The sequence below is a fragment of the Cygnus olor genome, chromosome 5, assembly GCF_009769625.2.
Source record: "Cygnus olor isolate bCygOlo1 chromosome 5, bCygOlo1.pri.v2, whole genome shotgun sequence".
Classification (NCBI taxonomy): Eukaryota; Metazoa; Chordata; class Aves; order Anseriformes; family Anatidae; genus Cygnus; species Cygnus olor.
Window position 1 is genome coordinate 30,056,097 of NC_049173.1, and position 27,322 is coordinate 30,083,418.

The 27,322-nt window shown below is 43.5% G+C and overlaps 1 protein-coding gene and 1 pseudogene across 2 annotated transcripts; one reads left to right on the forward strand and one right to left on the reverse strand.

Moving 5' to 3' along the window:
* Positions 1–1,336: 1,336 nt before the first annotated feature.
* On the reverse strand, positions 1,337–2,101 carry LOC121070593 (annotated as a pseudogene).
* Positions 2,102–10,527: 8,426 nt separating this feature from the next.
* LOC121070446 (proto-oncogene Mas-like) lies at positions 10,528–17,041 on the forward strand. 2 transcript variants are annotated; one of them, XM_040557614.1, is made up of 2 exons: positions 10,528–10,765; positions 14,686–17,041. In XM_040557614.1, exon 2 carries the CDS (start codon positions 14,707–14,709, stop codon positions 15,658–15,660), a length of 954 nt encoding a protein of 317 aa, XP_040413548.1. In that variant the 5' UTR covers positions 10,528–10,765; positions 14,686–14,706; the 3' UTR covers positions 15,661–17,041. The 2 variants fall into 2 exon arrangements, with proteins under 2 accessions (XP_040413548.1, XP_040413547.1); XM_040557613.1 differs by lacking the exon at positions 10,528–10,765 and having other exon boundaries at positions 14,265–17,041.
* The last annotated feature ends 10,281 nt before the right edge of the window (positions 17,042–27,322 follow it).

Below are 27,322 nucleotides of genomic sequence, written 5' to 3' on the forward strand. Positions count from 1 at the left end.
GTGGTTGACAGCAAGTTGAATATGAGCCAGCAGTGTGCCCTGGCAGCCAGGAGGGCCAACCGTATCCTGGGGTGCATCAGCACGGCATCGCTAGTTCGGTCGAGGGAAGTGATTGTCCCGCTCTACTCTGCGCTGGTGCAGCCTCACCTCGAGTACTGTGTGCAGTTCTGGGCACCACAGTAAAAAAGGGACGTTAAACTGTTGGAGAGTGTCCAGAGGAGGGTGACGAAGATGTGAAGGGCCTAGAGGGGAAGACATATGAGGAGCGACTGAGGTCACTTGCCTGTTCACCTGAGAAGAGGTGGCTGAGGGGGACCTCATTGCAGTCTACAACTTCCTCGCGAGGGGGAGTGGAGAGGCAGTGACCTATTCTCCGTTATCACCCAGTGACAGGACCCTGGGAACGGTGTTAAACTGAGGCAGGGGAAGTTTAGGCTGGACATGCAGAAGAGGGTTCTTCACCGAAAGAGCGTTGCACACTGGAAACAGGCTCCCCAGTGAGTAGTCACTGCACCAAGCCTGTCTGAATTTAAGAAGCGTTTGGACTGTGCACTTAGTCACATGGTCCTAAACTTTCGGGCAGACCTGCGTGGTGCCCAGAAGTTGGACTTGATGATCTTTATGGTCCCTTCCAACTCGGGATATCTATGATTCTATGATTCTATGTACATATTAGTGTTTATATTATTTATTTATTTGCTCATATTTCAGCACAATCTGACATTTTTTCCCTGACCTAATATAACCTCCTGTTTCTCTCATGTTCCTATTTTACCCTGAAATGAGTCCCATCTCCCCAAAGGCTGCTGACTCGCAGCTTGCTCAGTTGTAAACACATCATGTTTAGCACATGAAACACACAAGATGAAGCTGCCAATGCCATGACGGAACTGAAGGGATTGTTTACCTCATAGAACCTTGGAACTACCATCACTCCTTTGTGCAGAAACGTAAGGAGACCCACTCTCCAAAGCTTGTAGGAGATAGTAGAAAGACAACTTCCCCAAAATACTTGATTGCTACCGTATGCTGGGAGAAGCCTAGACAAATACCCAAGAGACAGCTATGACATGTCTGAAGGTAAACCACCGACAATACCAGCCCCATCACTCAGGTTTGATAGGTTAAATGACCTAATATATTTTTGACTGACAGTTTCCAACGAAAATAAAAATACATAACTATGAATTTAGCCTCAGCTCTATTCCAAGAAGCTGTGCTAAAAACAGAGCAACATTACTGGAAAGTCCTTACTGAAACACTTCTCTTTCCTCCCCTGTGTTTTTTTTTTCTGGCTCACGTCATTGTACAAGCATGCACAGTGCTGTTTCATTTCTCACTCCTCTTCACTTTTCTGCTCCACAACTTTTTTCATGGCATTTTTCACCTCTTCATTTCGAGGGTGTAGATCAAGGGATTGAGCACAGGCGTGATGATGGTGTAGACACAGAGATCATCTTGTCTGCTGAGAAAGTGGTGGAAGGGCGCATATAGATGAAAATGCATGGCCCAAAGAACAGAATTAACAACAGTGACATTGGAGCTGCACGTAGAGAGTGCTCTGGAGACGCCCTTTGGAAGAGTATGACCTTAAGAGAGACCATGATAATAACATAGGAAACAGCAGAACAACAAAACAGTGAGGGAATCAACCACTATTGTACCACAATGAACCATGACATAGGTGTTAGTGCAGGCCAGCTTCAGCAATGGGTGAACAGCACAGAAATAGTGGTCAATCTCATTGGGTCCACAGAATGGCAGCTGAATGGTCAGTAGGCCTGCACCAGTGAGTGGACAAAGCCTCCCACCAAGAAGCTGTCACCAGACAGCCACAGACATTTTATTCATAACATTTGTATAATGAAGTGCTTATGTATAGCAATGCAACGATCATATGCCAGTCACTGTGAGAAGGAAGATCTCAGTGCAAACCAAAGAAATGGCCCATAAACAGTTGAGCTATGCAACCCACAAAAGGGATGGTCTTCTTACCAACAAGAAGGTCATAAATGAGTTTGGGAGCAGTTACAGTATAGTAACTTATGTCTAAAAAAGACAAGTAGCTCAAGAAGAAGTACATGGGAGAGTCCAGGCCCGTTCACCTTGTCCTTTATAGTGATGATGATAAGCAGGTTTCCAAAAATGATAACGCATACAAGACTAGGATAATAAGAAGCACCACTTTTGCTAGTGTCTTATCTTGTGTGAGACCAAGGAGGACGAACTCTGTCACATTGTTTTTGTTCTCCATAGACACCAAGATAGACAGGACCTGAAGTAAAGAAAGAGCTGCAAGATACAGCATTAGAAATAGGATGTTATCAGTACACAAATATATTCATCACTAGTATGCTAAATACTAATCATATTTCCTTTGATGTCTTTTGGGAGGGGGGACAGTTTCCATTTAAATCAATGCTTCCCCCTCAAGGAATAAAGTTGCTATCCAACGCAGAATGTATTAAGGTGAAGTATATAATAAGAAGCTCAGATTATTATCTGAGGAAGGTGGTAGAAATATATCCTCAAGAATACTAGTTCTCACCTTTGCCTCTTAAAAAAAAAGATGACTACTAGGTCCCCTCAAGACCCACTTTTACCCTATAATGTCAACTTGGAAATAAAAAGTTGAACCAAAAGGGACAATGCAGCTATAATTCAACTCCCAAAACTTTAGTCATGGCCAGAGGAAGGTCCCTGCTCAAGAAGAGAATGTACTTTCCTTTTCAGTCCTCTAAGGGAATGCAACAGTACTGCTCCTTATTCTCTCTCTGACTGTGACAGATCTGTATAAGCTGTCACAGAAAGAGCTGCCCAGTGTTTCCTTGGACCACCTTTCTTACAGTACATGCACGAGCTAATCTGGAGCTAATTTGCATTAAAGGTGTGTTAGCAGGGGGACTGTATACCTCACCCAGGTCCTGGACTGAATGTTGACCCCTCACAAAATACATCTGGTTAATGAATGCACCCCTCCTGACTCCCATACAGTATCCACAGTGTTCAATTTATACATGAAAACAGAGGTGGCGAGGATATAATAACCTTGTCTGTGATACCATAGTTGTCTGGGGTCTGAATCCCATTTGATAATCACAGGTCACTCAGTTCTGTCTCCTGAGCTCTCTGCCTCACCCACTAGCTATACACATCTAGCACAGCAGAGAAAAATGGTCTTTCTCCAACCCTATCTCCATGATCCTCCAAGACCAGAGGGAAAGCACTGTGGGGAAAACCCAAGTGTGTGTGTTGTGACCACTGATTTCTGATGTACAGCTAGGCGGGAAAATGTGACTGAGCACACAGGAAATGCCATCATCACTTCTGAGTCCTTTCTAACACTGACAATCCTTTTGACAGATATTATGGGAACAGGATATAGCTGGGGAAAAAAAGGCAACTAAAAACCCAAATTAAAACAAGGGCTAAAACTGAGGTCTGTATTTGAGGTTTTTCTAATTCATAAAATGGACCGCACAAAAGTCACTCTACAGAATTCTCTATTTTAAAGGTAGGATTTAACAGTCATGCTTGAACAGAATGATGTAACAATATCAGAGACTTACACAGTTTATGTTTGCCAGTCTCCAAGAGTGTTACTTGCTATTGCGGCTCTGATGACCTCCTCTGACCACTTTAGGTGGTTTCATCAAAATGGTTGAGCTGCAGTTGCTGCTTAGATGTCACAAGAGCAGTCCACATCTCTGCCAATTCTGGAAACTACAGCAGCTGAAAAGAACAACCTGACTCTCCATCTGCATTTCTCATTCTGCAAGAAACAATTTCCAAGAGCATCTGCAAGAACAGCTCTCTCTCACAAGATGGGGAAATGGAAGCAGAAATATTTCAAGTATATCATGCAGCAGAAGCACAAGACTACCTAGATTAATGAGATCCCAGAGGCATATGAAGATTTCTTTGTCAGAAATCATCAGTGGATAAACAGCTAAAAAATGTACTTTGGCATGCTGTTAATGTAGTCTCGGAGGGTGACACTGGAGTGCGGATCATCTAGACTGTGTTACATCGTGCATGCATTTGCCTGCTTGGTTGTTTGATGGCTGGGTTTTAACACTGTCCAGACACATAGACTTTCATTTACTGTTGGCCATGTATTTCTTCTGGAAGCACTGCTGGTTCAAATAAACATCACAGCTGGCTGTTTGCAAGACTTTTATTTCTTTTAGCTTTGCAATCAAACATTCCAGGAGTAAAGGAATGACACATGACATTTAGATAAATTCTGTTTTCTGTCCTAAGGTAGTATTTCTGATATGTGTTTCTTATTCCATATTAACTTGTTCTTACTATTATATGTTGACAGTGCAAATAAATATCAAAACTGTGCTGTGGACTGCTATTCCTTAGACATCTGGTCTGTACAAATTTGAAAGAAAAAAAAAAAGAGGAAGTAAAACAGGAAATCATTTCAAAACTTTAGAAAGGATTGTGGTTAGTCCTCACTGCTTATCAGATATTTTTACTCAGACAATGCAAAACACAGAAGGCACTGTTTAATTCTTTAGAGTCTTTTATGAATTCTTACCAACGTGTTGACAAGTCTAATATTATTTTCAGTGACACCTTCCATAAGCTATGATCAAACTTTTGCCCAGCAGCAGCCAAAAGCGAAGAAACAAAGTTAAAAAAATAAAATAAATAAAGAGTTATAAGCCCTAGCTTGGGCTAGGAACACCTTGTAAGCTTAAATCCTACTTAAGTGATGTTAGATGTAACACAGGTGCAAGCATTTATAGAGACCATAAATGAAAAAATAAAGGGAAGTGCTTCAGTTACTTTTGCATAGTACCATGCAGGTACTGTATAGACTATGTACATGGAAAATAAGACACGTGATTCATCAGTACTGTCATTACCAATAATGAATTCTATATCAGACGTGCTTGCAGACTATTAAATAGATAGGGTTACTCTTAGGTTTATGAAGTGATTGTTTTCCATATTTTTTACCGTAGGTATTTAATTCTTCTTTGATGAAACCTCAGCCATGGCTATTACTGTACTGAGACAGGTGCACTCTGTGATATGCTCCTCCATCCTGGTCCTTCAGGATTTGTAAGGATTGGGTCTATAGTTGGTGTGCTACGGACAAGGCCAGTGTGTACACCTCAGGCACTACAGCAGCTACAGGGCAGATCATGCAGCATGTTTCCCCTCACTGTAGACCAAGTCCATGATAACAATCTCTGTAAAAACAGTGCCTTCAAGAATACCTGGAAATACTACTTGGAATGCTGATTTATTTTATAAGTGATGATGATCTTTGAATTGTTGTTTAGGGTGGAAATGAAACCACCCACAGGGAAAAGAAATCTCTCGTATATACATTTTGAAACACAATTTTGCAATGTCATGGGCTGAAAAATGAGTTCTGGTGAACTTATCACAGAGAAAGCAGCAATTTCTTTAGTCACATATGACTTTAGTATTTGCTTGCTCTAAATCTTAGCAATTCTAATTTGAGAGGAAGGAAGAATGAAAGGATCTTTTCAAATTGTTTTTTCCCAACACTGTATGAATTCTACCTAGGACTGATTTCTGATGCACTCTGGGGTATATTTTCAAGATTTAACATCCGCTTAATGAAGCTAATCTAGACAATGGTCAGTATAAATCTCTCTCTATATAGGCAGAATGGCTAAATTAGAGAGATTAAATTAGAGTTCCTTTACAGAACCCTTTATTTTTCCATTGACTAGGAGGAGCCTAAGTAAATTAACATCACCGGGGTAAAGTTAACTTCAGGGAATAATCCTTTTTGTGCCCTGAAAGCAGCTCAGAGCTTTCCCTAATGCCATCCTATTTTTTGTGTTATGGCTGAACTCCTTATTCCTAGGCATTTCTGAATTTCTACAGTTTCTCTTTCCAAACATGGTCACACTCAAGCATGTTCGTGGGGCTTCTTTGGTTCAGCCGGTTCCAGCTGTAGCCCCAGCACAGTACATGTCACTCGTAAATAAGTGAACTACATCTTTAAAAAGACTTAATAGCCATTAACACTTCCAGCTTACCATTATGCAATCAGACCATCAGAGTTCCTTTGGTCAAAGATGTCCAGAAACCAGTATATTAAACTCTGCACAGAGTTTACAAAAAAAAAAAAAAAAAAAAGGCACTTTTAGAAGAAAATTATCAGCTGTATAGGATGCATTTTAGTATGGAAACATTCCCAGTCAACTGGTATTAAACATCACCAGTGCGAGTCGTGCCCAATGAAACCACAATCAGTTCTCCCTGACTGTGCAGGTGATCTCTTAGCAGAGAATGATGTGGAATGATTCAGTTAATGCAAATTTTTGAGCCCCCATTTAAAATTACAGCATAATCAGAAACTCTTGTGCAGACAAAAAACATCAGCATCTACAGGAAACAATGAAATGGAGAAAACCCAAGATTACTCTCAAACCCACAAACTAGAAAGGAAATGGGGAAAGTTAGGGACTTTTCCTGTGCTTACAGTTGTTCTAACTGTGGACAAAGATAATCAAGAAGAAGGGTAAAATTGACATGGGTCCTTCCTTTTCCAGTATATCTTCATGAAAAAACAATCGATTAGAACAACGACATATTGATTTCTGCCTAGTCTTACCAAATTGTGATCCCTCCCTCCCTCCATCTCTCTCTCCCTCCCTCCCTCCCTCTTCTTTTAACTTAGCACTCACATAGCTTTCCTACAGAAAATAAAAAGTCAGAATGGCTGCACATATACAGCTGTACAGTACCCAGTGGAAGAGAAACAGCTGGGCTCCATCCAGGCCAGAGCAGAACTCAAAGCAAACCCCATCAGTCTCAGTGTCACATTTAAGCAATCAGTGGTTCTGAAAGGAGTGACCAAATGATAAATGATCAAGCAAAACTATACAGCAGGTGGGAAACTCCTAAGCTAAACCAAGATGTATATTCTTGAAAGGATTGTAAAGACCCATTCACAGCACAGCCAGCTTCACTATGTATCTCTCTTGGTAAGGTCCCTGCCATCACCACCAAACCGCATTTTACAAAATATTCATTTGCCTCACCCCATCTCATTGACTTATGTCACATAGAACTCTATATCTGAGCTAGTCATATGCACACTTTTTCTGCCTTTGCAGAACAATTCATGACCAGCTTAAGCTGGCTACTCAAGGACGTGATGAATTACTTGCTGGAGGTACATATTTCTTTCTGCTGACTCTAAGAGGATGACAGGAACAACTAATTCAGTGGGGGATTTCCACATGATATGTCTTACCTCTTAAAGAACCTTTTCAGGACTGACTAGAGCTGTATGATATGATGCAATCAGTTGCAAAATAAAATAAATACCATATAGACTGCTAACATTTCAAAAAGGATGGGAATTTTTACCCTCTCCTTATTGCATGCATTATCCCCTAAAACTTCAGGTGGTTAGTGGGAAGCAAAAGAATAAATACAAAATTATCTAATCCAGGGCTGCAGAACTAGCCCTGTACATGGTTACAGCAAAAGATAACAGACAGTTGATAACTTCAGTGAAAATTTATTTTTGTATTTTCATATTTGTTCAAGAGGAAAGGAAAAGAGAGGAAAGGAAAGTAGGAAGAGACAAGAAGTAAGTGAACAGAAGAGAAAAGAAAGATGGATAAGCTGGAAAAGTTACCTCCTCTGTATTTGGAGGCCTAATTTTTTGTGTAGGGGCTGTGTGGTTTTATCTCATCAACATCTCTGTTCCCTGGTAGGGATGTGTTAGAGCACAGGGTCTTTAGAGAAAACAGAATGGAAAGCTTCCAACACTTGCTTAGGAGATGCCTTTTACTGTATAATCCCATCTAACTTAGTTTCTTGCTTTCCTTTGTCATAAGTGTATCTTGGTATTTCCTGCCTATGTGAGAACTGCTTTGATGGCCTGTCTGGATAACGTAGCCTGTGTGCACTGAGTGTTACATTCATAACCCAGAAGCAGAAAGGAAGGCTGAGAAGAAAAGCATTTAAGTACTGCTCTTCAGCCCTCTCTGAGGATAATCTCTCACCTGGAGGGCTCTTGGGGCTGCAGGAGGGAGACATAGAGGCTTAGTGAAAGGAAGGCATGAAAGGAAGGGGCAAAGGAGACATGAATTCTGTCCTGACTGAAAAGGTTAAACAAACATATTTTAAATAAATAGTCATGAGTCAATGCTAATGACATTTTGAAAGCATTTCAGGATTTCTCCACCAGAAATAACAGCCAATGGGTTAGCTGAATATTAAACTGGACAAGTGTGTGCAGTGAATTAGTCCAGTTAACCCTTTCCAGAGTCCTTCCTTAAACCAGGCTGAGAGCTCTATGGTTTTCCTAAGCATAGAGGCCCATTAGATCTTCTGCTTTGGCTTTCTAGTGCTGTGAGTAATAACACAGTACTTTTAGTGTATAAAAACAAATAAAAACTACGTGAAACACAAAGCTTCATTTTAAAAAAATGAAAAAGATTCCTATTGGTATAGAGAGAGGCACCATCCTCTAGGGGTGGTGAAGAGTTACCTGTCATGGCAATCCTTTAGGTAATCCTTGCAGGTTGGGCACGCTTCTCTCACCAGTGGTTAAGATTAAGCTAAGTTCCCACAGAGACAGAAGTCACTTCTTGATGAGCCTTCATCAAGTCCTATTTTGCACGAAATTTCATCACTGAAAATCCAGTGAGCAAAGCACAATGCAAGAACTTGCATGTTTTAGCAAAAGTCAGTGAATTCTAAAAGAAGAAAAAAACCCTTCTTTTTACAAATGGGGAAACCAAAGGCAGCAAGTCAGCTATTTTATGCCCATGGAAGTCAGCTGATTTGATTTTGACTTTGTCACTCTATGCTGTCCTATGGAAAGACACAGATCTCTCCAGAAGCGGACTCATCTGATCTACCTTGGACCTGGTTTTAGGATAGGATTAAGTCTGAAAGGGACACCTATATTTTGAACAAAGTTACTTAGGACAGACACATCTTGCAGTCAGGAAGGGCCTCTTCTTTCTTAACATCCACAGTCAAAGGAGAGTCTCTGAAACAAAGCACAGTGAAACAAATGGACATGCTAACTCAGGCATCAGTTCAACCATAGCCTCAAACTCATCATTGCTCTGAACTCTGCTGTGTATTTTTAGCTTCTGCCTTATGGATGTGAATAAACAATTGTTTCTGCCACTGATTGTTACTTTGTTTTGTCGAAATTTATTGAAATATAGCCTGGCCCAATAACGACCAAAGAAATGCAACTGTCTCCTGGCACAGAATGCCAGTAATCCACACAGTGAAATGGAAATCCCAAATCAATGAGCAGATCAAATGTTGCTCTGGGTGAAAACAGTCCTCTGCTTTAAATATGAAGTCCTGGCCAGGTTAATGAGGTTTAATAGAGTATTGGGTAAGAAAGTCTTATAGTCTTTGGGAAAGAAAGAGGAACAACAGCTGACAGAAGTCAAAGATTAATCCTCGGTTACCTGGCATGCTAAACTAATTTGGGCCAGACCTGCTAGTTTTTGTACCCTGTGATACACACGGCAATGATTGGGCTAACATCATACCCATCTCCTTTTGTTTCCCTAGCCAAATGGACTACTAAAAGAGACTTAGCGCACAGGTTCAAATCAACGGGAATGGAGAAAGGTGTTTACTCTGTTTTCACTCCACTGGGCCTAGCGCACAGATCTGGACCCCACAGTGTCAGTGCTGTGATGTGGCTGAGGAGTGCTGTGCATGTTGAGTAGGCGAGCGAGGCGCTGAAGATGGGCAGCAAGTGCTGGCAAGCAGCTGGAGAGACGAGGCAGAAAAGAGGCATGAATTTCATGGTGGGCAGGATGGGGATGGGGCACTGCTTGGGGGGAAGTTGTGAAACTGGAAATGGAAGGCATGAGGCTGGAGTTTGTGAAATAAGAAGTGCCTGAGGTGTGGTGAAGGACTGTGCCAAAAGGCAGTATGAAGTGGCATGTAATGCTGAAGGGTTTGAAGTTGCCTTTAAAAAGATGGTGACATGAGGAGCAGGCATTGTGTGATGAAGGCAGTACTAGGACAGGTCGTGCAATTGTGGCTGCTGAGGTGTGCTTGGGCAGACCCTTCTCCAGGGCAAGTTGTGTGACGCAGTAGGAACCAATCTGAGAGGCCACTTGCGTTGGGAGGGGCTGGGGTCACACTCTGCAGTGATGGGCATTAAGGGAAGTTTGGCAGGGACAATCAGCCCTTGGGAATGAGAAGTTGTGCTGGGGGAGGTTGCGAAATCAGCAGTAGGGTTTACGGAAAAGGACTGGCAATTTCTCAGCCTGTGTCACCCCAAGCAACAGTAAGGCATCTTCTACATGGACTGTGAAACTAGAGCATCCCAAGGATGGATGCAGGTGGGAAGTGAAGCTACAGTGCAGGAGACAAAATATAATTTTGGACAGAAAGTTTTTGCTTTTTTAGTATTGTTAGACTGACTGAAGAAGGGAGAAGTGGTAAAAATGCATTTCTTAAGATGTGAAAGTGACAGGTTCTGTACAGAGAGGGAAAGGGGAAGTAGTTCAGATCTAAGTGACCACACACAACAAACTAAATGTTTCCTCCAGAGAGTGATTCGCTGGCTCTCAGACATTACATTGACCATGGGTTTTTAAACAGTGCCTAAATAGCCCGGCACAACAGTGCTGACATGAGCAATGACATGAGCATTTCATCTGGACCACACGTCACAGGATTCAGGTTATAACTTTCCCCAGCAGATCCATACCAGGCAGCTGCTGCAAATCAGCCACTGAAGTTCCAAGGAATTCACAAAAAGGTGAGAAATTCTTAGATGACTATCTTTGCCATTGCACTTTGTCTGATGTTTTCTGTCATGCTTTTGCAGAGATGGAATGGGACAGGAGGAGAAAAAAAAACTGGAAGAAAGGAAATCACACATTTCCCTCTCCTGAGGGTTAGAAATTGGCTATAGACACATAACTGTCTTGATCATTTTCAAGTTAGTGAAAGCTTCATTCTGGTGAGCCATTTTCATGAACAAGTGCTATTGTATTGCTTTAAATACACCTCTGTAATAGAAGATGCCCCTATTCAGAGACCTAGCATTAGAAGTTTTTATCTTAGATGATCTGTTAGGATTAGCCAAGAAAACACAACAGCTTAACTTCATATCCATACTCTAAAATGACTTTGTGGTGTCAAGGCTGTTCAGACTGACATCTGCCACAAGAACTATGTGGTACTCAGCCTGTAAACCACAGGCAGGATGTTTAATCTCAAGGGAGTGAAATGTCATGTAGACTCAGTTTGCTGCTGTTTGATGCAAGCTTTCACTAATAAGTTTTATTAAGGAAGTAGACTCTTATAAAATAGGTATATAAGAAACATAAGTTACTTTTTTGGTCTTCTTTTCCACAGCCTACAGAAGTCAAAGAAGGATTTCTTCACTTCCATTCCAGTGGAATGAAAAATTATTGATGTTTTGTCATCTATCCACAGGACTTCCCTTTCAGCTAGTATCTGTACCTGGCAGTCTTTATGCATATACTATCAATGGCATAAGGCCATGGCATTTAACATTAGGAAAATCTGCTTGATCAGCTTAAGTTAGACAGCTAATTGCCTGCCATTGTCTGAATTTCCAGCACAGACAGACACATCTCTGGAGGATGTGGCGAAATGCCTTTTGGAGACAATTGCAGCAGGGAGGTTGAATGACTGCTTTCATAAAACAGGCACCTGTTCAGAAGGCTGGAGTGGGCTTAGAGAGAGCTAAGTGACACTCAAATGTTTGGGTCCTCTTTAAACCAATTAAAAGTCTGCTTCAGGTCACACAGACAGATTGTGGCAGAGGAGAGTACTGCATTGAATCTTCTAAAGGCTAGGAAAGCATTTAACCACTGGATCTTCCCTTCTCCTCGCAGCAGACTCAGATCACAGAATTAGAGGCTGCTTCAGCTACTTTCCACTGTGAATCAAGGTCTGATAATTTTTCATTGTGAGAGTCCTGCTGCCACCCAAAAAGCAGATAGAGAGGAAGCGAACAAAGTTATAAGGCCGTATCTTTTCAATTTGCTTGCTATAAATGTTCAGGGAGGCCGAGGCTTGCTAGTGTAGTTGCTCAGGCAGTATACTACCCTCCCCAGGTAAGGAAAGAGAACGTGAGTTTTGAATCGGGGATGTTCCATGCAGGGCTTACACACCTGTTGTGAAACACACTGTGCTGAAACAGAACTTCTGTGTGTTCAGAAGGAGATGATGATTTTTGTTTTCCGCAGTCCTTTTCAGTATGCACTTAAATTCTTTCTGTAGAGACCATTGGTCTCTGAATCTTAACACTAGAAGCATATGATGTCACTTAATAGCTGTGGATGGAAATATCCATCTGCCTAAAAAGAATATGGTGCAGTGCCAGAAGTTCCCTGTTTTCAGTAAACCCTAAAGGTTTCTCATTCTGCAAGCTGTGATGAAGTTAAGAGTGGAATTCACCTCAGATCCCTTTGGCTGTCTGCACATTTAACCTCTTGCTAAAGTTGGCACTCTGCAATGTATCAGCTGTCAGGAAAGACAGGCAGGTGACTGTATGTCTCTCTTAGACACCTATCTTGGGAAAAAATACATGAATCCTGGAGGTATTCATAAACCTCCATTAATTCAAATTGAAGCTTTAATGGTTATATTACATGAGATGTCTGCATTTTTAATGGAGAAAGCTAGGAGTAATTGTCCCAGTTGGACGCCCAACCAAGCATGTGCCTGCCACAGGCTAATGCAGCAAAATTGTCTCCCCTGTCCTAGGCCATCAGCTGGGCAAGGAAACCATCTGCATCATGCATTTATCTTGTCTTGGTCGATGTAGTACTGAGGAGGGTGTGTTTGGAGTGGCAAGATGAAACGATGATTCAATTTGTAACACTTCACTTGTTACGGTAATCTATCTGCAAGCATGTTGCAGCATTTTACAAAGAGGGAAGAAACCATTGTGCCAGTTCAATGATTCACCTCTTCCCAGCTCTCCCCATTTCGACTTGTTCCTTTCTTCTTTTTAACTATCTCTTGCTGCTGTCTTTCAAGGCACTTCTCCACCTTTCCAAGTCTAAATAGCTGGTGGGCAAAGATGATAAGGGTCACACTGTTTGACCTCATCAGACAAAAAAAAAAAAAAAAAAAGCTGTAAATTCTACTTTTGGGCTTCATGTTTTGTTTTAGTTTGCTTGGTTGGTTGGTTGGTTAGTTGGCTTGGTTTGAAATCTTTTCCAAGATTCTCATTCAGATCCCAGTATCATGGGGAAAGGAGGAGGATGAACTCAGGGAATAGGGTGAAATGATTATTTAATAATTATTAAATATTTATCTCAACATGAGCTAGCAATGTGCACTTGCAGCCCACAAAGCCAACCATCTGGGGTTGCATCAAAAGCTGCATGACCAGCAGGTTGAGGGAGGTGATTCTCTCCACTGCTCCATTCTTGTGACACCCCACCTGGAGCACTGTGTTCAGCTCTGGAGCCCACAGCATAAGACAGACATGGACCTGTTGGAGCCGGTCCAGAGGAGGCCATGAGGATGCTCAGAGGTCTGGAACATCTCTGCTAAGGAGACAGACTGAGACAGCTGCAGTTGCAGCCTGAGGAAGAGAAGGTTCTGGGGAGACCTTACAATAGCCTTCCAGTATCTGAAGGGGGCTACAGGAAAGCTGGGGAGGAACTCTTTGTCAGGGAGTGTAGTGATAGGACAAGGGGCAAGGGCTTTAAACTAAAAGACAGTAGATTTAGATTAGATATAAGGAAGAAATTCTTTACTCAGAGTGTGGTGAGGCACTGGAACAGGTTGCCCGGAGAAGCTGTGGATGTCCCAACTCTGGAAGTGTTCAAGGCCAGGTTGGATGGGGCTTTGAGCAACCTGGTCTAGTGGGAGGTGTCCCTGCCTGTGGAAGGGGAGAGTGAAACTAAATGATCTCTGAGGTCCCTTCCAACCCAAACCGTCTGTGATTCTATGAATTCCAGTATCCTGTGAGGGTCAGTCATTTTGTCCCACATATGGTTCTTACAGTTTCTCTCTGAGTAGGAAATTATTAAGGGCTGACTCTGTCAGACTGAATTGCTTATTGTTTGTACATAGGACTCAAGAACAAACCAATCATATTAAACTATACCTTATTAAAATCTAAATCAGTCATCAACATAAAAAACTAAAAGCTATTTTGAGTACTCTCTACCATGTTTTCTGCACATATGTGTAAGACAAAACTTAATTGTCTGTAATACTGCTTAAACTTGTATACTGATTGCCCGCAGCTTTTACACACTTCTGGCAAAATTTGTCTCACTTAATCCTAGCAGCATGAAAAGACAATTATACCAGAGTTGTTAACGTTGGGTTCTCTTCTTATTCAGAGAAGAAAAAGATGTACTTTTCAGGCATGATTTATCTGAGTTACTATTGCTCATTTTAAGATATTTGTTTCCCATTACTGACAATAAAAAGACCCTCACAACATGAATCAAAAAAAGTGACGAACGCATCGTAATTTAACTTGTCCTACATGTCATATGGAATGTGGCCTCAGATGCAATGCTTTGAACAGTGCCTTAAAACACTGCACTCCAAGTCCAAGCACAGCAATCCCTCCTTGAATCTAGCTCTGGCTACAAAGAACTAGAACAACTCTGGAAACACCACCAAGTTATCAAGAGGGAAAGTCACATGAGATTTACTGCCTCTCTCTGCTTACAGGTCTGTGTGAAATCACTCATAATGAATACTTCCACTACATCATTCTTCCTTCCAAATGCAGACAGCCAGACTCAAGGAGCTAATCACAGTGGTGCTGCAGGAAAGGCAGAGCCATCTTATGCTGTCCTCAAGTTCATGGAGAGCTTCTGCCTCATCAGTGCTGCCTGTGGGATGGTGGGAAACGGCATGGTCATATGGTACCTTGGCTTCCGCATCCGCAGAAACCACTTCACTGTCTACATCCTAAACCTGGCTGCTGCCGACTTTGGGTATCTGCTCTGCATTGCCATCGAGACAGTCAAGTACTTGATGCAGTTCAACGTGGGGGTGCAGTTTGGGATATTCCTCTTCCTGGATCTTTTCATGTATGGGACTGGCTTGTATCTCCTGACGGCCATCAGCATTGAGAGGTGCCTGTCGGTCCTCTGTCCAATATGGTGCCGAAGCCACCGCCCAAAGCACTTGTCCAGCATCATTGCTGGTCTGCTCTGGGGTCTCTCCCTGCTGCTGAACACACTCGGATATGTATTGTGTACCATTCACCCCTCCAGCAGCTGCTGGCCCCTGCTCATCACCATTGGAGTCTTGGATTTCCTCTTCTGCACACCCCTTATGCTGCTCTTCAGCCTGACCCTCTTCCTCAGAGTCAAGTGCAGCTCCCAGCACTTCCGAACGGGCAGGCTCTTCACCGTCATCATGCTCACTGTCCTCTTCTTCCTCATTTTTGCTGTGCCTCTGAGCGTCCTGATCCTCTTTGATTTCTTGGGCTACAAATTTCTCTACTCCCCTGAGATTGGCTTTGTGCTGTCCTGCGTGAATAGCAGCCTCAACCCAGTCATTTACTTCCTTGTGGGGAGCTATAGGGATCGGAGAATCAAGTTTGCCCTAAGGCTGGCATTCCAGAGGGCATTTGAAGATTCAGCAGATGACAAAGATGAACGGGAAACCCGTGACACGATAACTATGTCCTCCTAATACCCTGCTGTGCCTAATACAGTGACAGTGCTCTGGAGTTGAGGGCTGACTGCTTACAGAACTGAAGAACTTTGAGGTATTCGGGGAGGTGGATCATCTCATCTAACCTTCAATGTCTTCATTGGAGACGTCTATCCTTTCACTAGTTATTTGAAGCTCCATCTGTATTAGGACTACACTGAAAGTGCCTATTTATTTTCAGTGACTATTAAATTATTTCGATTTGATAAGGTGAAATGTCTTGATGCGTGTATTTCATTAGTGCAATCCCATCCAGAGGTTACAGCTCACTCAATAAAGGTCCATCTTTCAGAGCAAAACGAAATTGACATTCATAAATAGTCACTTTTTTACTCAGATCTCTGAAGATGATATAGGATTCATCCTCCTCCTTTGAAATCAACCAAGAATTTCCTGGAAGACAGTCTATCTCCCTTAATTTTAAGTACTTGTATCTCAGCAACACATGCAGCCTTTTGTGGCTTGTAGGGTGCATGATTCTTTGCTTCCTAATGTAAGCATTTCAAATAGTGAAATGTTTTGTGCTCCAGAAGTCCCTTTCTCCTATTAACTAGGGAGCGTTTCATACCACAGAGTTGTGATGTAGCAGAAAAGGGCTCCAACCCCTACCAACCTTCTTTGCAACTTCATGCACTGAGTTGCATGCTCTGTTTTCTTGCATTTCAAAGAAATACAGAGCTGGAGTTGCATATTATTTTAGCTTCCTCCAACACTGCATTTAACTACAACATACATTGGGTTATTTCTTCCTTTAAGAATGACAGATGATAAGAACCCATGACCTCAAACATTTCCTGACCTACCGTTAGAAGTAAGTTCAAGGATAAGGAAAAAATAGGAAACAGAAGAAAGTTAAATAAATAACACAATTTACAAATGAATAAATAAATAACTCTAGACCTAATTCCTGGAGATGCAAGATATGATAATTTGAAATGTTGGACTATCAGACTGCCCAATATTTGCTCTTTCAACTTAAATTGATGGAAGAGGGCAACACACAAGTAATTTTATTTGAAAAATCTTATAGGCTTCCTCTTCATGCATTCATCTGCAAATATGTTCCTAAAGGAAACTTGCATTCCTCTTCTGTCTATTCTCTTTTCTCTGTTCATTTGTCTTTTTATTAATATTGAAAAACAACAATTAAAAATAGTGGTCACCCTAATGTCTGTGGCTGCTTTTTGCTTCCCATTTACAGTTCCTGAAAGCTGAAAATTGAGTTCCATTTCTATTATTCTTTAATTTTTAATGCTATTTTTCTGCAACATACACATAGTTGATTCAGATTAGGTCTATGCCATCAATTATTTTTAGTAAGATTTTTTGTTCTTCCAACCTCTACTGGAGGTGGGAAGAGACCATCCATTTATCAGAATATATGTTAAAATGTTTTCCTTTTAATATCTGTAATGATTTTCTCATTGGGAGAACAGAAATTCATTTCCTTTATTATTAAAAATGTTACAAGCCTTTCAGAAAAATAAAGGAAAGCAAGTTCTATTAAAAACTAAACATTTCTGTGCTCAGAAGAAGACATCAACTGATAAAAACATATAGCATATAAACAGTGAAAAACTTTCCATCCTGACAGTTTGTCCCTTAAACATACCCATCATGAAGACACGTGGCATTTAGTGCGAACACACCTTTTACATCCAACCCTGGGCATTTAAAAAGTGACGCTTGGGTATAAATGACAACTGTAAACACCCTCGACCATGCATGGTATGAGGCAGGCACTCTCCGAGGTGCCATCTGCCAGATATTTGCAGTGCATTTCCTGTGGTCCAAAAGAAGTCAGTGATAGGACCTGCAATGAAATGGGGAACATTTGCAGGATCTTCCACCCTGAACTAACACCAAGATAGCCAACTCAGCCTACCAGGGAGAATGTAATCAGGATCTGAATTAAATTTGTCCTCTGAATTGCTTAGTGTCTCTCGGGAAAGACCCCCAAGGCACCCAGAAGATCAGTGGTCATGCATGAGGACAATACACTCTTCAGGGGCCACCAGTACTTCTGAAAAAAGCCCACAGTTCTGCCTCCCTGGGGACAACTGAAAGGAGACAGCCAGCCCAGGGTGTAAGTTTTGAGTGTTCTCCTCAACATGGCCTAAATGCCAGCAGCCTGAGGTGACTGTGAGGGATGGCATCACCTGTTCCTTAACAGTAGCAAACCTAACTCCACTCCTCTTAGAAGACCTTGACACCAGAGTTTGTAAATGATCTCCATTTTCTCATTGATTTCAGCAGAAGGCACACACACTACTGTTAGTATTTCTGCAGTGCAGTTAAGGCCTGGAGGAAGGGATCTGTATGGTCATGGGCACACTTCAGAACAGTTCAGTTTTCACCATGTGCAAGAGAGTGAAAAAGACTCTCTGGTGCCTTGATTTGGTTCCCTTTCCCAAGCCTCTGTCCCCTAGCAGTTATCCCTATCCACCCCTTCAAGCAGCTACTCCCTTCTCCACCCAGAGTTTCTACAACAGCCAGCCTACTTCCCTCCCTCGTCCCAGCCTATCTCACACATCTCAAAGGAGCAGCCTTCCCATTGCAGTTTTCCCCAGCATCAGATGCCACATTCCCTCTTTTGCACCTTTCATGGAGATTCACAGGAAGGAAGGGGCAGCAGTTAGAGAGAGGGAAGGCTATGTCCTCCTTGGAGGAGGAGCGTCAGGGTCAGCTATCCAGGGGTACAAGGAGGGGCAGGTGCCTCTAGATTTCTTTTGCAGTGTTTAGGTGCATGAGCTCACAGCCAAGTGGTGTCTCACAACCCACAGAGCAACTTGGGATCAGGCACAAAAAAGAGCAGAGGTGGTACAACAGTGCCAACATGTTTGCTAGTGAGAATGTTACAGAAACCTCACTGCAGGCCCTACAGATTGTATGCATTAAAAGCTTAACCGCCAAAGACAGTCACCCAATCCTGCCCACACTGGAAAAAGACAGTATTTCAAAGTGGCAAGAAGTTGTAGATAAAGGACTCAGTCTGATCCTAAACTTTGTTTAATTTGGACTAAGAGAGGTGACAAAGTCAGGTAATCACAACATCAGAACATCTTTTGGGGGATGATGGGGGGAGGCATATGAACAGGATTAGTGCTGTTCAAGGACATGCTCTTGCCCAAATGTACATTTATGACAGAATTCCTCACTTACCCTTGAAAAAGAGACGGCTAAAGGGAGACCTTACTACAGCCTTTTAATTCTTAAAGGCTAATACATTTAATACTTACAGGTAAAATGGCAAAAGAATTTTCACCAAGGCCTGTAGTGATAGGACAAGGCATAATGGATTCAAATTGAAAGAGGCTGGATTTAGGTTAGACATTAGGAAGAAGTTTTTACCACAAGGGTCGTGGACAAGGTTGTCCAAAGAGGTTGTAGATGCCCAGTGCTTTTAAGTATTCAAAGCCAGGCTGACTGGGTCTTCGGGCAACCTGATCTGATACAAGGTGCTCCTCTTTCCTGGCAGGGAGGGTGGATTAGATGATCTTTAAAGGTCCCTTCCAACCCAAACCATTCTATGATTGATTCTATTTTCAGTCCTTTTGTGTGCCTTCAAAAAGCACCTCAACAGCTGCAATGAGGCCTTTTCTCCTTCCTCTATCCCCTGCTCAGGCAGCTGAGGCCTTTTCTCCTTCCTCTATCCCCTGCTCAGGCAGCTGAGGATACATTCTGAGCATATCTCTAATAGTGTGACATATCCCTGCAGTAAAGCTGTAGGAACTCAAATGGGGTTAATTCAGGGAATTCAGCCAAGGAAAGAGCTGCACCATGCTGTTCCATGGGCTCTTGTATATTCTCCATGGCGTCTGTCTTGTCAGAGTCAATCCTCAACAGGTCATTCACTTTGGTTAACAGAATAGATGTCATCTGAGAGTGGAAGTAAAATTGTAATGCTATTTAAGATGTTAAAATTACCACAAACATGAAAGCACACATACTATTGTTCTGCTTTTCCCCTTTAGCTTAGTAAGGTACCAGTACATCTTCCCTAGAAGTGAACTGGACAGGAATTTGGACTATTTAGAAAACAAGGCAGAAAAAGTTATAGTATCTAAAAAGAAAACGTACCTTTGTCAACAAGGTGGGCTAAGGAGAGAAGTGAAGCTCTGTTGGCAGGGAGAGGTGACCTTTTGTTAGACCAATCTAACTAAACTTAGCAAACCTCAGGTCACTTTCAGAGAACAGCTCCTCTGAACTCAACCTGCCGACACTATTCTTTGAGGTGACTCCTCCACTGTTTCTCTACAGGAGCTGTCTCCTACCTTCAGTCTTCGTTTTACTCTTCAGAAATTACCCACATCAAAACAAAACTCTTGACCCTCTTGGGCTATTCTTCATTGGGTAATGGATGAAGAAAAAAGCTACTGTTGTTTGCAGAAAGAAAACGTCTGTGGGCAATATGTGGTGACCAGCTAAAAATTTGATGGGATACGTTCGTTGAGGAGAATGTGACGCAGAATAGGAATGTATAGTGATAAGAATGTAGATGTCTCCTAGCTGATATTGCTCTCTCTATGTTTTAGACGCTAATGAGAAGGGGAATCAGAAGCAAATATAAACAAATCATGAACTATGATATGAGGATGGACTTACATGCATCTTCATTGTTAAAAGTCATTGCTTCACACATTACACGTTAGGATCTTGGGATGGTAGACTCACCACTGGACCAGGAGGGGAACTACTGCCACCAAAATGCTAACTGGCCTCAGGGCTGATTGGCAACTACTTTTGCACATTACCTTAGTACTGTTAATTTCACAGTTTTGAAAGTAGAACAGAAGTAGTCAATTACACTAACCAGCAAGAGGAAACAGTTATGTATAGGCAGAAACCAGCACCAACAGCAGTCATGTTCAGGATGCAGACGGTGATGGGACCCCTTGTAGCACCACATCAGAAGAAGCAGGGAATAATTATTTTCCCCCATACTCAGATGAATGACTACCAAGGCATCACAAATGTATCCTGCATTGAAATAGTTGTTTTGTATTCAGCTAAACTATAGGTCACTGGCCTTTCCCAGGGCTGGATGCAGGGAACATCTTTATAGCTTAGTCAACATGAAACATCTGCTGTGAGAGGCGTTCTCAAAACACTGCTTCTCAGGGTGTTTTGTTTAGGCCCTCCCAATCCTCATGTCCTGGAACCAGCAATCCTGATCAAGCTGGAAAGAGACTGAGAGACCAGGGCACAGAAAATGGGGGGACAGGGAGAGAGAGGAAGTAGAGGTGGGACCAAAGGAGGTAGAGAGAGACACTGGGATGAGAAAAGTGGGAAGATGGAGGTAGGTAGAGGAAATGTCAGGTGGGGGTGGGTTCCTCATCCTTTCAAAGACGACAGAGGAGGACAGGTGGACACTCACCACCCTGAACAGAGACGTGGCAATGGAGGAATGGTTCCTAACAACAGGGACACAGCCCAACCAGGCTCCTGGCCATTAAGAGAGTGGAACCGAGGGGGAACTGCCTGAGCACCCCACGGGCTGGGGCAGGTGGCTGGGGGAAAGATCCGAACACAAAAAGAAAGAACAACAACAGTTCAATTAATGACTTGAATCAAGTGCATTCAAGAGACAGGCTGCCCTTCCTCCCTGCCCAGTACCTCAGAAGGAAGGGGCTTCCCACGGGCAGTATTTCCTCTCTGACAGTCTCTCCCAGCAGGACTTGCAGGCTGATGCAGGTGGTGGCAGACGATGAGCTCTATGCTAAGATGAAAAACTTGTCTACAAATGCACGCACGTGTGACAGGGAGATCACCGGCGGCAGGCGGGGGGCCGGGAGCGAGGCCTCTGTGAGGCGGGGGCTGCCCCCTGCCGGGCACAGCCAGGCTCGGCCCGGGCAGGCCGAGGAGCGCCAGGGGGTGGCAGAGCCGTGGTGGTGGCAGGTGCTGCGGGTACCCAGGCCCTGCAGGGCCCACACTGGAGCAGAGCAGCAATGGGAGGTGAACAGAGCTTCGTAAAACAGGTGTTCAGGGCCTGTAACCTGCAGTACTGCATGTAACACGCTGTGCTGTGTGTAACCTGGAGTATTGCATCTAACCCAACGTACTACGTGTAACCTGCTGTGCTGCATGTAACCTGCCATACTGTGTGTAACACACCATAATGCATGTAACCCACAGTGCTGTGTGTAACACACCGTACTGCATGTAACCCAACATACTCTGTGTAACCCACCACACTGTGTGTAACCTGCTGTCCTCTGCGTAACCTAGCAGCCCCAGTGTACCCTGCCAGTTGTTGTGTGATCTGCCATTCCCTGTGTAACCTGCCATTCCCTCTCATAACCCGCCATTCCCTCCCCATCATCTGTGTGTAACCCACCATTCCCTGTGTAACCCAACATCCCCTCCTATGCTGATGATGAGAAAGGACTCTGGGGCAAGGGAATGGAGCTGGGCTGAGAAGAAGGGGCAGGAAAGGCATTGTTCTAAATGTTGCAGCCAGCGGCACCAGGGAGGTGGTCATCCCCCTATACTCTGCTCTGATGAGGCTGCACCTCGAGTGCTGTGTTCAGTTCGGGCCCCTCACTACAAGAAAGACATCAAGATCCTGGAGTGTGTCCAGAGAAGGGCTATGAAGCTGGTGAAGGGCCTGGAACGCAAATCATGAAGTGCAGCTGAGGGAACTGGGGTTGTTTAGTCTGGAGAGGAGGAGGCTCAGGGGAGACCTTATTGCTCTCTACAACTACCTGGAAGGAAGTGGTTGGGAGCTGGGGGTTGGCCTCTTCTTGCAGATAACCAGTGATAGGACTAGAGGGAATGGCCTCAAGTTGTGCCAGGAGACGTTCAGGCTGGAAATTAGGAGATACTTCTCAGAAAGAGTGGTCAGGCATTGGAACGGGCTGCCCAGGGAGGTGGTGTAGTCACTGTCCCTGGGGGTGTTTAAGAAAAGGTTGGATGTGGTACTTAGAGACATGGTTTAGTGGGTGATATTGGTGGTAGGGGGATGTTCGGACAAGATGATCTTGGACGTCTTCTCCAACCTTAATGATTCTATGATTTTGATTGCAAATAAATCAAGTTAATTTCCCTCACGTAGAATCTGGTTTGTTCATGTCAGTAATTGGTAAGGGGTCTCTCTGCCTTTACCTCAACCCACAGTCTTTCTCCTTATGCTGATGAGGAGGGGGAGTGAGCATGCAGCTGGGGGAGCTTGGCCTTCAGCCAAGGCTAGCCCACCCCAATAGAGAAACCCACTGTAGAGAACACAGGCAGCTGGAGTCAGCCAGAGCCAGCTGAGAGCAAGAGACAGGGAAGGAAGGGCCACAGGGAGAGCTGGGTGCCAAGTGGAAAGAGAACACTGTCAAGTTGAGCCCAGGCAGAAGTGGGAGATGGTTCAGCAAGCAACAAAGTGAAGTCATGGAAAGAAAGAGTCCCTCCTGTTGTTTTGTTTTTGTTTTTGTTTTTGTTTAATCAGCTGTGGAAGGATACAAGGCATAGAGGGCAGTGTTGGAGGGTGAGGAAGAAAAAGGCAGCAGAGCAGCCATTTCAGACAGGAACAGAGACTGTGTCCTGCCCTGCTTTCCATCCATTCCCAAGACACTGCAGGCTGAATTGCATCCTTATGGGAACTGGATTGAAGTGTAATGGCCACGCAGTCCCAGTATGTCCCAGTAAATGCTTGCAATTCTTGCTGGAAGATTTCTCTCAGCTACCGACAATCAGAACTCCTTTTCTGGGAAAAGCAGCCAAATCCTCTAAAGGAACATCCTATCTGGGCTGTGCAAGATCAAACACGTCTTTAGAGCATGGTCTGGTTCCTGAGCTGATCACGCTTCATGACTTCTAATCTTCTCTGGATAGAGGAAATGACTAATGAAAAGAAACTTCATAAGATAAACAGTTATAGAAAAAAAATCTTTTTTTTTTTTTCTGCCAGATATTTCTATTTTATATAGATTCTTTCTGTCTTAGTAATTACATGAATACTAGCACCTATATAATTGTTTTGTTTTGCATTTTTATTGTTCTCCATTCTTAATTGATGAATCTCATGGATATTTGGCAATATTGTTTTCTCCATCTTAAAAAATACATCTTGTTATCTCAGATATTATGCCTATTTCACAACTGCCTTAGGATGTGTTTCCATCCGTAGCTGTGCTTTGCATCAGAACACCAATATACACCTTATGGGAAGTTCCTGTCAAAAAGATGGGATCTGAGAAGAATGAGGAATACTTATTGCACAATGTGTAGTAGAGGAATTAATATGTGAATTATTGTTAAAGACAGCACTAACGATAAGGCAAATTGTAATGAAAAGACACAAAGGGAAGAATGAAGATAGGAGAAGGAAACTGAACTGCATAATTTTTTTTTTAATGTAAGATGCAAGAAAAATCTTCAAGTCAGACTACACTGAAAAAGGACAGAAAATAGAATTTTATTTTTATTTTATTTTATTTTTTGTACAGCTAATTCCAGCCTTGTTAGTCCAGTATTTAACAGCTGCACTTGCTTTTTGGCAGGTGAATAACACAAGGTCCAGAGATACTGCCTATACCTACAAATCCTCTCTCACTTATATCCCAAAACCACCATAAGAAACAGCAATACTTCTATTTTTATGGTGATTTTCTTTTCTACTGTTGAAGAAAACTTCAATTAGAAATAAATTAAATCTATCTGGGATTATGTAAATTTGTCTTAGCCTTTTCACAGTAGGAGTTAGGTGACTGGACTTTGGGTTCTTGCAATGCAGGAATTGCTAGCATGTCAGGTAACCCCACTATAACCACAGGGATCCAGTAAATACAACCAGTGGAGCTGAGAGTGTGACTAAAGGGGAGAGGACAGCAAGCAGATATCACACCTTCTAGAGATGTCTCTGCTAAAACAATATTGTACTCAATCATCAAATGTTCTCCAAATTCTGTTAACTGACATGAAACAGCTTCAGTGAAATTGCTGACCTGTAAAAAGCAAATGGAACACCAAAGAAAAGCTGTGACCCCTGTTATTTCTTTGAGTGTTCTGATCAAAACATTTCCCCTTCTTTCTCTGCTTTAGACAGAGATTAAAAAAAAAAAAAAAAAAAAAGATTTAGATCCCCCAGAGGACCACAAAGACTTGTTTACTGACCAAAGAGAGCAAGAATTTATTATGCTGGGACCATGGCATAGGTACTCCTCTGCCCCTCCCTGGGTTGCCTGCGGGGTTCAGCATCCCTAGGACCTGCTGCCCCCCTGCCCGAGCACTCCCACTCCCCAGCACATGACATTTGCACCACTGGATGCCTCTGTAGGACCCTGAGGTAGTGGCAACGAAACTGAGTATGTTGCCACAGACAGACATTAGGTTAAAATTGCAACAAATGACACAATGACTGACAAGTGCTTTGGGTGGTGACATTGGTACAAGACAGGGAACAGAACTGCAAGGCACCTCTCCATGTTCATCACTGTCAGGAGATACATGCTGGCATAGAACCAAAGGAGAAACAGATTCATCAGGATATACTTGGTCAAATCACGGTCGTGTAGGAAATAACAGGAGAATGGAAGTAACATATGATACAAATATATCAAGAAGCAACAGGAGCAGAGAAAAGTCAGAGACAGCCAGGTTCGGGACACAGACAGTGAATGGGTTCTTCATGTGGAAAAACATGAACCACATGACTATTCCATTTGCCATAAGTCCACACAGGCAAATAGTAACAGTGACACCTGAAATTATCAACACGTAATCTCTTATTATGCACTGAAATTCCGCATATCCAGAAGTTGTGCAGAGAGGTCTGTTGTGCTGGTCTCTGCCATGGTGAAGCTCCTGCTCCGGGTGGCCACCTTATCCCTCTCGCAACCCCTCCTATGAGAGACAAGGAAGGAGAGAGAGATGAGGAGCATCGGTGCTCCCAGCACTCACTGTCTCTGCCCGTGATCCCAGGTTGTGCCCAGGACAGGCTCCCACAGCTCCAGCCCCATCCCTGGCCAGGAGGCATCTCCCAACCACCCATCCCTGGCCTCACACTTCCTGGCACTCCTGGGAAGAACACTGTCACAGGAGCACCAGCACACAGGTCCTCCGCGGGGCCAGGCTCGCCAGGAGAAAGGGGCTGGTGGCAGATGCCAGGGCCACCCTGCTCTGCTCCAGCCTTCTCCCTCATGCTGCAGAGCAGACCTGTGCCCAGAGACCGGGTCCCACAGTCAGGAGACTCCTCTCACAATCTCATCTCATCAGTGACAGCTTTCCCTCACATGTCTCATGGGTGGTAATCTTGTCAGTGGGAGCTGGCCACGTCACCCCCTCCTTCCGTTCCCTTCTGCTGTTTTTTATCAGGAGGTTCTGTTATGGTCCCAGTAAGAAATACTCCAGGAAATATCATATAAAAAGCCTTGTACTCGAGCTGAAACCTTGAGGAAGGAGAGGATAGCACAGACAATCTTATGTCCTTTCAGGTGCTGGGAACCCCAAGTCTTGCAGCATCAAACTGGCCTCTTGTCAGGGCAGACCTTCTCCATGGAAGTGTTACCTTATCATGGTAATTTAAAGTATTATAGGATTTTCTTAAAAAAGAGAACAACACGTCGTTTCTACTGTCAAACAAAATGGATGTTCACTTGAGAACCGTTGTGGCGCTCCTGCCTTGATAAAGGCAAGGACACATAGGCAATGGAAGACTTCCCTAGCTCTCACCTGCTAGTTAGCTAACCTTACCACCTGCATCACCAAGGGGGTGGTGGGAAAGAGATTTGGCAGGGCAGGAGGAAGGTAGAAAGGTGAGAATGAGTGAAATGACCCAGGGACCATTAGCAGCATGGCTGAAACAGCAGAATCATAGACTCATAGACTCATAGAATGTCTCAGGTTGGAAGGGACCTTAAAGATCATCTAACTCCAACCCCCTGCCATAGGTAGTGATGCCACCTACTAGATCAAGTTGGCCAAAGGCCCCACCCAGCCTGGCCTTGAACACCTCCCTAGATGGGGCATCCACAGCTTCTCTTGGCAAGCTGTTCCAGTGCCTCACTACTCTTACAGTGAAGAATTTCCTCCTAATGTCTAGTCTAAATCTATTCTCTTTTAGTTTAAGACCATTCCCCCTTGTCCTATCATTATTTACCTGACTAAAGAGTCCTTCTCCACCTTTTTTACAAGACCCCTTTAAGTATTGAAAGGCCACAAGGAAGTATCCCCGGAGCCTTCTCTTCTCCAGGCTAAACATCCCCAGGCTGAACATTCTCCAGGCTGAACATCCCCAGCTGTCTCAGCTTTTCTTCACAGGAGAGGTGCTCCAGCCCTCTAATCATCTTTGTAGCCCTCCTCTGGACTCACTCTAACAGGTCCACATGTTTCTTGTGCTGGGGGCCCCAAACCTGGATGCAGTGCTCCAGGTAGGGACCTCACGAGGGCAGAGTAGAGGGGAACAATCACCTCCCTTGACCTGCTGGTCACACCTCTTTTAATGCAGCCCAGGATGCAGTTGGCCTTCTGGGCTGCAAGCGCGCACTGCTGGCTCACGTTGAGCCTTTCATCTACCAGAATCCCCAAGTCCTTCTCTGCAGGGCTGCTCTCAATGAGTTCTTCTCCCAGTCTGTACGGGGATTGCCCCGACCCAGGTGCAGCATCTTGCACTTGTACTTGTATAACCTCATGTGGTTCACATAGGCCTTTTTCTCCA